The sequence below is a fragment of the Anomaloglossus baeobatrachus genome, chromosome 3 (assembly GCF_048569485.1).
Source record: "Anomaloglossus baeobatrachus isolate aAnoBae1 chromosome 3, aAnoBae1.hap1, whole genome shotgun sequence".
Taxonomy (NCBI): Eukaryota; Metazoa; Chordata; class Amphibia; order Anura; family Aromobatidae; genus Anomaloglossus; species Anomaloglossus baeobatrachus.
This window is the reverse complement of record NC_134355.1, coordinates 562,099,715-562,113,041: the sequence shown is the minus strand read 5'-3', so window position 1 is coordinate 562,113,041 and position 13,327 is coordinate 562,099,715. Positions and strand designations below refer to the sequence as shown.

The 13,327-nt window shown below is 43.8% G+C and overlaps 1 protein-coding gene across 1 annotated transcript in view; it reads left to right on the top strand.

The window, feature by feature from the left end:
* The window catches only part of SCLY (selenocysteine lyase), a 76,324-nt gene that overhangs the window by 34,210 nt on the left and 28,787 nt on the right, over positions 1–13,327 (top strand). Inside the window, exons 7-9 of the mRNA XM_075338652.1 lie at positions 154–318; positions 6,020–6,126; positions 8,725–8,761. Of these exons, the coding sequence (XP_075194767.1) occupies positions 154–318; positions 6,020–6,126; positions 8,725–8,761 (309 nt within the window). The remainder of the gene's footprint in view (positions 1–153; positions 319–6,019; positions 6,127–8,724; positions 8,762–13,327) is intronic.

Below are 13,327 nucleotides of genomic sequence, written 5' to 3'. Positions count from 1 at the left end.
ACCCCGACGATAAAACATTAACGATATCGTAGCGTGTAAAGCCCCCTAAAGTGTTTTTTTTTAATTAATAAAGAATCCATATATTGTCATTGATGCTAGTTTGTATTCATGTGCTTTCATTTATATTAACTCTTAGCTGACTCTTCCTTTCAGCCGATCGGTGAATTGTCCCAACGCTTGGTGCTGATTTCTAGAGAGCGACAGGCTCACAGTCTTCCCCCCATCCTCATACACACAGATGCTGCACAAGCTCTGGGGAAGATCAGCGTCGATGTTCAAAAGTTGGGAGTCCATTATTTGACCATTGTGGGACACAAGGTAATGAGAACTTATCATATTCTGTACCATGTCTCAGACTTGTGCTCTCCTGCCTCCGAGCGCTGCTGTATTAATGTTATGAGAAAACAATAGTTTATAGAAAACATGGCGGCCGTCATCGGTGATTCTCCGCTCCATGGTGATCTCTCCTCATCCTCTATCTCCATGCTGGTAGGCAATTTACTAATTATGTTTGGATACATAAGGTACACCGGTCATTGCACAATACACTTTCCCCTGAGGAAGCCACACCTTGTTTGTGGCGATACGCGTGGGGTCGTTACCTCACCCCTCCATTCTCTGCCTAACCCCTTGTGTGTCCATTTGCAGGTATTATTGGTCTGCCCATTGGGCTCAGTGTTTCTGTAACTAAGCCTCTATCTTTGCATCGTCCATATTCATTTAGGTTTCCAAGTTGCTCTTTGGATGTTTGCTTTATACAGGTTTAACATTTGCTGTATCAAGTCTGGTTCACTTTTCCACCTGACCTTTATGATATATTGGCTGTCCTGCTTATTGACGCTTTTCATATTTCTGCAGACTTTCATTTTTTGTTTTTTTTTTTGCCTTGTAAAATAATTCATTGTGTTACTTTGCCTTAGGCCCCCTTCACACGCACGTGAAAAAACTTACCTTTTTTTTCACGTACGTATTAAAGGGGTGGTTTGCTTCCCGTGAGCCGTGTTTGTGGCACATGCGTGTTCTCCGTGTGTTATACGTAATAACACACAGAGAACGGATAGTCTCGCCTTACCTGTTTCTTCCGGAGCTGTCTGTCGTGCTGAATGACAGTGTCCGGCACAGGCCACCCCCCGTTGACGCTGCATCCGGCCCCCAGTGAAGAAGATGCGTTCAAATTCACTGGGGGTTGGATGAACGTGACAGCCGGGCAGAGACTGCAAAGCTGGTGGAGGTGAGTATGTGTTTTTTTTATTTTTAAAATGACACGTGTGTTTCTCCGGCGCGTGTCACATGGGCCCGCATCCACACTACATCCGTGTGGTACGTGTGCAGGAAAAACGGAGAAAAACGGACATCCTCTGTATGGAGCACACGGGCTCACGTGTGCTCCACACGGAGACACGGGTCAATAGCTGAACATGTGCGTGCACATATACCCATTGATTTTAATGGGTTTACGTGTGCCCGTGTCTCCGGTACATGCGGGCACGGACCTAGCACGTACCGGAGACACGTGCGTGTGAAGGGGGCCTTATTGGGGTTTTGGCTTGCAGAGGGTGTGAGGTTTGATGTTATATACCATTGACATTAAGGTGTGTTTTTTTTGTAAACTCATGCTTTTTTAATTGGATTTAATATGTGTATATGTCTTGGTGTCCTTGATAATAAATAATAATAAAAAAAAAATAATAATAATTTGTATATTATTTACATACCTGGTGATCCCACTCTTTTGCACATTTTCTATCCTTCTTTTTGGTCTAATCTATAGTTTTTAAAATGTGCTAGTGGTATTGATCCCTGAATGTTATATACCTTTGGTGCCCTCCTACTTTGTTTCTGCACATCTCAGACTTGTGCTCTCCTGCCTCCGAGTGCTGCTGTATTAATGTTATGAGAAAACTATAGTTCTGTTTCAACTTATAAAACATTTAGCTTTCACATTTAGCTGTCTGCATAGCAAACTATGGATGTATACACTGCACACTCATGAAATGCAAGGTGGAAATTTATTGAAATTCTCAACACAAAGAAAATAATGACATGATGCTTCACTTATGGCGACACAGTATTCATAAGTGACGTTTCGACTAGAACAGTCTTATTCAAACAGTCACTGTAGGATTGTCACGTTAAGTGCGGGGAAGTACCAAGCGAGCAGTGAAAGGTAACGGAAGGGGACCCCTGTGTCTAAGGAAGGGGGAGATGGTGACCCATGACCAAACCTACTGCTGATCCCTGGGGTTCCCAACAATCCTAGATAGATTCCACACCTACACACCGACCCGGATACTTGACCCTAGGTATCCCTAGTGCTGGACCCTTAATAGGGAATGAGTATGTGAGCAAGGATGGTTGACCTTAGGGAGATCAACATCCACCACTGCGGAGACACCATCACGTGTTTCTCAACGCAGTGATTCTAGAGCAATGCCCCCTGGGAAATATTTAAAGCAAGAAGGCCTGCGGAGACACCATCACATGTTTCTCAACGCTGGCAGGTTACTAGCCAGGTCTTTCACCGGGAAGGAACAACCACGGGAAGGGCAGTCTCCAGTCAAGGAGACCACCTATGCCAAACATGGTATCCATCCTCATGAGTGGGATGAGCCCTTCATCAACCCCCCCTAAACGCTAAAGGAAGACACAAGGAGGACACACGGAGGGAAAATGCATGAACTACTTATCCACAGATGACTCAGGCAGAAGATCAGCAAAGTTTCAGCCATGATAACATAGATGAGTACAAGGCACCTGCTTGCAACCTGAACTGAATAATATCCCCAGCACAAGTCCAGGTAAGATGATAATTAGCAGCTGAACAGACATTTAGCTCCCCTGAGTCCTAAAGGGGAATAGATGAAAATCCAGCAGGAAAGCTACCTAGTACAATGAATACTGACCGCAGGAACAACAGATAATCAGGGAGCATTTTGCGCAGCCAAACGCTGTGACCTTCTATTGTCAGAAACCACTTGACTGTTTGTCATATGTATAAAACAGAACATAAGGTTCATGATATATCAGATTATTGCCGTACACAAAAAGAGAAAAGGAAAGAGGAATAAAAAAATATTGACACCATTGGGTGAACTTAATATAAATATCTTATATATATACATATACAGTGCCTACAAGTAGTATTCAACCCCCTGCAGATTTAGCAGGTTTGATAAGATGCAAATAAGTTAGAGCCTTCAAACTTCAAACAAGAGCAGGATTTATGAACAGATGCATAAATCTTACAAACCAACAAGTTATGTTACTCAGTTAAATTTTAATAAATATTCAACATAAAAGTGTGGGTCAATTATTATTCAACCCCTAGGTTTAATATTTTGTGGAATAACCCTTGTTTGCAATTACAGCTAATAATCGTCTTTTATAAGACCTGATCAGGCCGGCACAGGTCTCTGGAGTTATCTTGGCCCACTCCTCCATGCAGATCTTCTCCAAGTTATCTAGGTTCTTTGGGTGTCTCATGTGGACTTTAATCTTGAGCTCCTTCCACAAGTTTTCAATTGGGTTAAGGTCAGGAGACTGACTAGGCCACTGCAACACCTTGATTTTTTCCCTCTTGAACCAGGCCTTGGTTTTCTTGGCTGTGTGCTTTGGGTCGTTGTCTTGTTGGAAGATGAAATGACGACCCATCTTAAGATCCTTGATGGAGTAGCGGAGGTTCTTGGCCAAAATCTCAAGGTAGGCCGTGCTATCCATCTTCCCATGGATGCGGACCAGATGGCCAGGCCCCTTGGCTGAGAAACAGCCCCACAGCATGATGCTGCCACCACCATGCTTGACTGTAGGGATGGTATTCTTGGGGTCGTATGCAGTGCCATCCAGTCTCCAAACGTCACGTGTGTGGTTAGCACCAAAGATCTCGATCTTGGTATCATCAGACCAGAGAACCTTGAACCAGTCTGTCTCAGAGTCCTCCAAGTTATCATGAGCAAACTGTAGACGAGCCTTGACATGACGCTTTGAAAGTAAAGGTACCTTACGGGCTCGTCTGGAACGGAGACCATTGCGGTGGAGTACGTTACTTATGGTATTGACTGAAACCAATGTCCCCACTGCCATGAGCTCCTTCCTTGTTGTCCTTGGGTTAGCCTTGACTCTTCGGACAAGCCTGGCCTCGGCATGGGTGGAAACTTTCAAAGGCTGTCCAGGACGTGGAAGGCTAACAGTAGTTCCATAAGCCTTCCACTTCCGGATGATGCTCCGAACAGTGGAGACAGGTAGGCCCAACTCCTTGGAAAGGGTTTTGTACCCCTTGCCAGCCTTGTGACCCTCCACGATCTTGTCTCTGATGGCCTTGGAATGCTCCTTTGTCTTTCCCTTGTTGACCAAGTATGAGTGCTGTTCACAAGTTTGGGGAGGGTCTTAATTAGTCAGAAAAGGCTGGAAAAAGAGATAATTAATCCAAACATGTGAAGCTCATTGTTCTTTGTACCTGAAATACTTCTTAATACTTTAGGGGAACCAAACAGAATTCTTGTGGTTTGAGGGGTTGAATAATAAATGACCCTCTGAATAAACTTTTCTCAATTTAAAAAAAAAATAAAAAAAAAAAATAAATAACATTCTTTTTTGCTGCAGTGCATTTCACACTTCCAGGCTGATCTACAGTCCAAATGTCACAATGCCAAGTTAATTACGAATGTGTAAACCTGCTAAATCTGCAGGGGGTTGAATACTACTTGTAGGCACTGTGTATATATATATATATATATATATATATATATATATATATATATATATATATATATATATATATATATATATATTAAATACAGAATAATATTTTGAGCACAATACCAATTTAGATTTACAGATTTGTGATATTTTGCTTAAGAGAATGGTATATATAAACGTAGGGAGACAACTGAATTGTGAAAACATAGTGGCATGTATTGGACTAACCTGAGTGTAGATAGCCGTGGGGCTACAAGCACAAAATAGGTAATATGGTAGTCTGTACAGGACCAAAGGGTTGGTACAATGGTGTAAGGACAGGCAATAGAGGGGGAAAAATGGCTGCAGGATAGAGGAATAGGGTTAATGTATACGGAGAGGATAATAAAGAGTAGGGGGATAGTAGGCAGGCAAACCTGAGTAGTCTTGAAGGGGTATAGATCTGAAATGGGGCTGTGCATTGTTTTGGGCACTTCAATAAGTTTTCACGCTGCTGTTCATGAGTGTGCAGTGTATATAGCCACACCTGCAGCTTAGGAAGCCGCTCCCTTTACGCTAGCACCTTGAAGAAACATGTGCACTCTGTTCCTCTTCTGCATAGAAAACGATAGCATGGATACTACGATTATTATTGTTTATTGTTCATCTGCTGAATGTTGTCACCAGTGCACAAGAACGGAGGAGGTCTTTTTTCTGAATAGTATTTAAAGTGTAATTATCACTGTCCTCAGCACTGGGACACTCTTTGATCAAAAGAGCACTATTACAAAAGTTTTCTAAAATGATAGGCAAACCCCTTTAGTGCCATAAGTACTTCTTTTGTGCTTTATGGAGCAATAGTTTTCTGTTCAGTTTAGTCACCTGAAAACTATAAACTAATGCTTGCTGTTTCTCTCATACATTTGTTTTTGATAATAGTGCTAAAAAACAGAAGCGCTGATAGGGTTTTACCAGATAAGTACAGGTTAGTATATAGATAAATACACTCACCAAAAATGGTTGTGAAGGGTCACAACCACCGTAGATAGCATAGGATAATGGCGGCTGCCTCGGCCCCACGTGCAGAAGTCTTCAGTGTAGGAGGAGAAAAAGGGGTTAAACCCGCGCAATCCGCCAAATAAGATGTAGAGATGTTGATAGTTTAATCACTCTTTTATTCCATAGGTCTACGCGTTTCAAGGTGCAGGGACCTCTTCCTCAGGACCAGAAAATCAACATTCAATCATGACCCCTTTTTCTCCTCCTACACTGAATACATTTGTTTTTGGCTTCCATTATATATGGTCAATTTTTATTTTTTTTTTATTTATTTTTTTCTTTGCAGTTTTATGGGCCTCGTATTGGTGCTCTTTATGTGCAAGGAATTGGAAACAAAACTCCACTACTTCCGATGTTACATGGAGGAGGACAGGAGCGCAATTACCGACCAGGGTAGGCAATCTGGGCAGCCCAAAGCAGAATTGCATCATTTTTCATGGTGGAGTAACGTAATTCACTTTACTTCTCTACTCAAAGAAATCTACAAGTTTTCCATTTTGATTAAATCCACCCCAGAGCATACAAAAATGGGAACCTTGATGCAGATATTAATGTGGCCTTGTAAATATAAGTCTAAAGGGAATCTGTCACCAGGTTTTTGCTGCCTCATCTGAGAGCAGCATAATATAGGAAAATAGACTTTGATTCCAATCATGTGTCATTTAGTGTACTGGGTGCAGCAGTTGTGACACAGTCAGAGATTTTAGATGTTGCATGTAGCAGAGCTCATAAATAGGGCTAAGCGGATCCAGACTCTAAAAGTCCGGATCTGCGCGGCTGCGGGCTGAGAATATCAGCCCCATGCCGGTGTTATCATGGCTGGGGATGAAAATTAGGGGGACCACAAGTCGTTTTTTTTTTTTTAATTATTTATTTAAATATAAAAAGAAAAAAAAGCTGGAGTCACACTTGCGAGAAATACACTGTTTTCCCCACCCACCGGCCATCCTGCCGCCTGTGATTGGTTGCACTCAGCTGACACGCTGACACTCAGGGTGGGGGCGCATCTTACTGCAACCAATTACATGCGAAGGTGGGCAGGCAAAGTAGTGAATATTGAATTGTCGGCTCAGGAAGGGAAAAGCGTGACCCGGAAGGAGTGTGCCGACATGACACCGCTTTGGTGAGTATGCCTCACTCGCTCCTACCCCCCTATCCCCTCCACAAATGTTTTTAATCTCCGGATTCCGGTCCCCATTGACTTATATGGGCACCGGATTCTGGACCGGATTGGACTCTTTTTAAAATCTTGCTGTGATCTGCTGGTCCCGGTTTTTGGCGGGTTCGATCAACTCCACTCATAAAGCTAACCCTGCACACACCAAAGTTTTCTGTGTACATTGTCTATTGATAGCGAGCTACTTATCAGATGAAGTGGTGTGGTCTGTCTAGCAGACATGTACCTTTTAGTCCCAAAACCTTCATTGTTGGTGAACGTCACACATTCTAAGGGGTACTTTGCACGCTGCGACATCGCTAGCCAATTGTAGCGATGCCGAGCGCGATAGTCCCCGCCCCCGTCGCAGATGCAATATCTTGTGAATAGCTGCCGTAGCGAACATTATCACTACGGCAGCTTCACACGCACTTACCTGCCCTGCGACGTCGCTCTGGCCGGCGACCCGCCTCCTTCCTAAGGGGGCGGGTCATGCGGCGTCACAGCGACGACGTCATGCGGCAGGCGGCCAATAGAAGCGGAGGGGTGGAGATGAGCGGGACGTAAACATCCCGCCCACCTCCTTCCTTCCTCATTGCAGGCAGGACGCAGGTAAGGAGATGTTCCTCGCTCCTGCGGCTTCATACACAGCGATGTGTGCTGCCGCAGGAACGAGGAACAACATCGTACCTGTCGCTGCAGCAAAATTATGGAAATGACCGACACTACACAGATCACCGATTTACGACGCTTTTGCGATCGTTTATCGGTGCTTCTAGGCTTTACACGTTGCGACGTCGTTACCGGCGCCGGATGTGCGTCACTTTCGATTTGACCCCGATGAGATCGCAGTAGCAATGTCGCAGCGTGCAAAGTACCCCTAATACGTGACACATTACTAAAATCACTGTCTCAGCCCCTATATCCTGCTGTCTTTAGGTTACATAGCAAAAATCTGCTGACAGATTTCCTTTAAGATTAATTGAAGGAGGAATAAGCAATATATTAATTTATAGTCATCAGCATTGCTTAGTTATTATTATGTATTAATTTATTTATAGAGCACCATTAATTCCATGGTGCTGTAAACGAGAAGGGGTTACATACAAAGTACATGTATAAATTTCAGTAAACAAACTAATGATGACAGACTGGTACAGTGGAGAAGGCTTACATTCTATAGGATGAAGGATAGGGAAACAGTAAGTTGGGGGGGTTACACTGCTACGGTGGTGGTGAAGTGGCAGTGGGGTCATTGCAGGCTGTAAGCTTTCCTGAAGAGCTGGGTTTTCAAGTTCCGTCTGAAGGATTTGAATGTGGCAGATACTTGGACCTGATGGGGCACAGAATTCCAGAGAATGGGAGACACTTTGAAGAAGTCTTGGAGATGACTGAGTGAAGAACAAATAAGTGCGGAGAGGAGAAGGAGGTCTTGAGAGGACCAGAGTATAAGTGTGGTAGTGTATTAGGAGATTAGTTTGTAGATATACTGAGGAGACAGATTATGGATGGCTTTGTAAATTAGAGTTAGTAGTCTGAACTGGATACTTTGTGGAATTGGGAGCCAATGAAGGGATATGCAGAGGGGAGAAGTTGATTAGTCGGGCAGCAGAGTTGAGGACGGATTGGAGAGGTGCAAGAGTGTTAGCAGGGAGGCCACAGAGGAGGATGTTGCTGTAGACAAGGAAGGAAATGATGAGGGCATGCACTTACAATTTAGTAGATTCAGGGTTCAAGAAAGGACATTATAACCTAACCTAGATGTTGTTAGAGACCATGGTTCTAGATACTACTTGTGGTTTATTACTGATGTATAAACATTGTCACTTTTCTAGGACAGAGAATACACCTATGATTGCAGGACTTGGAAAGGTGAGGTTATATTCTCTAAACTCTCCCTGTAAATCTAGTTGTATACTAAAACATTTTTCTGTAAATAAAACTTTGATACCTTATCAGCTTTTACAAGGATGACATCAAACACCTGGGACCTCCACAATGGTGCTCTGTAGGCTCCTGCACATATATTATGTCCATTGCTCAGCGTTCTTGTGGGTACAGCAGGTATGCCTGCCCACAGACCCTAATACAAAGTTGACCAACTAGGATCAACTGGGAAGCAGCAGATCACAAAAATCTAAAAAAAAATTCCACCCTAAACGAGGCAGTTAAAATATTAATAAATTGTATTAATTAGTTAGTCAGAAAGAAAATACTTAAGTTTCCATTTGACATGCTTATCTGCTGTCATTCTGCTGTGACATCTTTTTTCTTTCATAGTGTAGAGCTGGTTTCCATGGAGCTCAGCCTCGAGTACCGCCCCAGATGAAGAGTGTTGTTACATTCCAGAAAAGGAGTTAACTCCTAAACTATCTGCCACCTCTTGCAAGTCCATTGATTTCTATACAACTGTTAGCTTCTCAACTCTACCTCCCTCTCTGCTCATGACTGTTATAAATGTTGCAAAATTATCAGTCTGCAGCGTCGGCTTTTCCCTGATCAAGACTCCTAAAGGCCCCGTCACACACAACGAGATCGCTAATGAAATCATTGCTGAGTCACAGTTTCTGTGACGCAGCAGCGATCTCGCCATCGATCTCGTTATGTGTGACACCTACCAGCGATCAGGCCCCTGCTGTGAGGTCGCCGGTCGTTGCACAATGGTCCGGACCATTTTCTTCAAAGGCAATGTCCTGCTGGGCAGGACGAATCGCTGTGTTTGACACTGTGTGACAGGGTCCCAATGACCATTGAGATTGTTATACAAGTCGCTACTGCGACCTGTATCGTTACTGTGTCGTTGGTAAGGCCTGACTGTATGACATCTCACCAGCGACCTCCCAGCTACTTACCAGTGATCCTTATCAGAACGTATCGTTGTCGGGATCGCTGGTAAGTCGTTGTGTGTGACTGGGCCTTAAGGCTCTGGCTGGAGCGGTGTCCTTGCTCAAATGCCCTTTTATCTTTGTGGAAAAACAATGATAGCAACTCAAACCACCAATGGCTGAATGGGTTATAGCAGAACTTGTGCTGAGCTTTATATTTCTACTACTGGTAATAATACAGCTCTGCTGTTCACTAGAACTGTCCCTCAAAGAGGAGCTCCCTGCCAAAAACCTGGGAGTGATAGACTGGAAACCTGTGAGCTGCTCAAGAGACTACTTGAAAATAACCCTTAAATGACCTTTACATTGAAAGCATTTTTTCTAAGGGGTACTTCTCACATAGCGAGATCGCTGCTGAGTCACGTTTTTTGTGACGCACCAGTGACCTCATTAGCAATCTCGCTGTGTGTGACACTGAGCAGCGATCTGGCCCCTGCTGTGAACTCGCTGCTCGTTACACACAGTGCTGGTTCATTTTTTGGACGTTGCTCTCCCGCTGTGAAGCACACATCGCTGTGTTTGACAGCGAGAGAGCAGCGATCTGAATGTGCAGGGAGCAGGGAGCCGGCGTCTGGCAGCCTGCGGTAAGCTGTAACCAAGGTAAATATCGGGTAACCAAGCGAAGTGCTTTGCTTGGTTACCCGATATTTACCTTGGTTACTAGCGTCCACCGCTCTCCGGCTGCCAGTGCCGGCTCCCTGCTCCCTGCACACGTAGCCAGAGTACACATCGGGTAAATAAGCAAAGCGGTTTGCTTATTAACCCGATGTGTACTCTGGCTAGGAGTGCAGGGAGCCAGCGCTAAGCGGTGTGCGCTGGTAACCAAGGTAAATATCGGGTGGCTGGGGGCTGGTGAGATCTGCCTGATTGACAGCTCACCAGCGACCATGTAGCGAGGCACCAGCGATCCTGACCAGGTCAGATTGCTGGTGGGATCGCTGGAGCGTCGCTAAAGTGTGACGGTACCCTTAATCATTTCAGAAAAGCCCTTTTGAGCTGACAAAACACATAAGATATCAGCTGAACACTTAACAATTAACAGTCATTTTAGTTTGTATATCCCAAATCAACAGTACATTTTAAAATAAGCAAGTTTGTAATCTGCTTCCTTTTCCTCCAGGATAAATCATTCATTTTCAAAACTTTAAATTCACGGATAAATTCTGTGTTGACTGAAGACAAAATCTTACTTTACTAAGATAGGATATGGCAGTTACTACTGATTCTATGGAGACGTAAGGGGAAGGACAAGGAAAGATCCAGAGGCAGAGCTCCTTCCTCCTCATTCCTCTTCATCTACATTGAATCTGATCAATCAATCTACGTGTTGTGAAGAAGGATATGAAAACACATTGAAAAAAAACAAACAAGTTCTGTTATATAAGGTGAATTAAGCAATATGGCCTGTAAATACAAAAATTCAATGCATAATGAAACCTAAAGGGAGTCTGCCCAGGTTGTTACCCCTTAAAGGGAACCTGTCACCAGATTTGTTCCATAAAAACTGCAACTGCATCCACCACCAGTGAGCTCTTAATATACAGCATTCTAGAATACTGTATATAAGAGACTAAACCAATATATAGAACATAAAAAACACCTTTTATTATACTCACTGGCGGGGCTTCATCTAGTGCCTCCTCTCTGTTAAGATCGCCATTCTCCTTCCCTGCCCCATGTGGCTGACGCATCCTAGGTCATCCATGCAGTGGCTCCTGTGCACACGCACTTCTCTCTGCCCTGTTTCAGGCAGAGCAAAGAACTGTAATGTGCAGATGCAGGGAAAGGTCAGAGACCGTCTGTGCATGTGCACTACAGTACTTTGATCTGCTTTCAGCAGGGCAGAGAGAAGTGCGCTAGATCGCAATGGAGGACATTGTGTGGATGACGTTAGACGTGTCATTAACATGAAGTAAGAAGGAGGACGGCGATCGCAAGAGGAGAGGAGACACCATATCAACACCAGAGACTCCCACCGGAGTGGACCGCCCCGCAGGTGAGTATAATAAAATCTCTTTTTTATGTTATACAGTGCAGCTTTGGCACTTATATACAGTATTGTAGAATACTGTATACAAGGGCTTACTGGTGGTTGTCGCAGCTTATATTGGACAAATCTGGTGACAGGGTTCCCTTTTAATCTGAGAGCAAAATAATGTAGAGGCAGAGAACCTCATTCCAGCGATATGTTAGTTACTGGGATGATTGCTGTAATTTTTATACTCTCCTGCCAATAAAACAGTGATTTTGTCACTAAAGAACTAGTAGATCTTCTGCCATGTATATTTAAAAGCTCTGCATAACCTTGCACCCACCACTGATTGGCAGCTTTCTAGCTACGCCCAGTGTACACAACTACCTATCAGTCGTGCTAGCGAGGTAATAAAGAGCTCAGCATTCAGAGAACTGGTAGATCTACAGCAGATCTACAGCAGATATAACAGATTTGATCAAAACTGCAGCAAGCAGCCTGGTAAGTGATACATTGCTGGAATCTGTCTCTCTGACCCAACATCATGCTGATCTCAGATGGGGTAGCAAAACCCTGTTGATCGATTCCCTTTAAATGGAGCCTCTCACTTGCATGCTGCAAAAACTATGTGCATTATGAATCAGAGCCTGGCTGTAATCGTGTGTTTTTCTCTAAAATACTGAGGAAGACAGTTTAGAGATCTGACAAGTGAGGTTCGATGCGGCTTCTCCCAACTCCCAAGTGATTGACAGGTCTCTACCATGTGTGCACAAACTAGTCGAATAATGATTCGACCAGCATTTATCTACATATCTCGTCCAACTCTCTCTGGAGAGCAGAGGTTCCCATGATATCCATGAGAGCCTCTATCAGACATCTCTAGCGGCGGCATCGATAGTCTGAAATCAGACATGCCAGATCCTTATCTTTCCCAACATCATCTGTCGGGGGCCACCATCTACATGGAATTGTTGGTCAAACCTGTCGATGCCAGTTGGTTCGGCCAACTTTAGTCTAATGTGTAAGGGGACCTCTATTCTACACTCGGATCGCGTAAGTACACACATTGGTTAATGACTGCGGATTCTCCTCACCAATTTGTTCGCAGAAAACCCACAGTGGAATACAGTACAAGCTAAATAGTTACAATTTTTAACATTTCAGTTACATTTTCTGCAGAAATTCTGTGTTTGAAGTTCATTGCAGATTTTTCATTTTGTAATGTTAAAGGGGTTGTCCACTACTTTTACATTGATGGCCTATCCTTAGGATAGGTCATCAATGTCTGATCGGCCAGGGTCCGACACCCCGCACCCTCACCGATCAGCTATTATCGGTCCTGGCAGCAGGCACCGCTACCGATCAGACATTGATGACATATCCTATGTATAGTCCATCAATATAAAAGTAGTAGGCAACTCCTTTAACCCCTTAAGGACGAAGCCAGTTTTGTACTTAATGCCCAGGCCATTTTTTGCAATTCTGACCAGTGTCACTTTATGAGGTCATAACTCTAGAACGCTTCAACGGATCCCGGTGATTCTGACATTGTTTTTTCGTGACATATTGTACTTCATGATA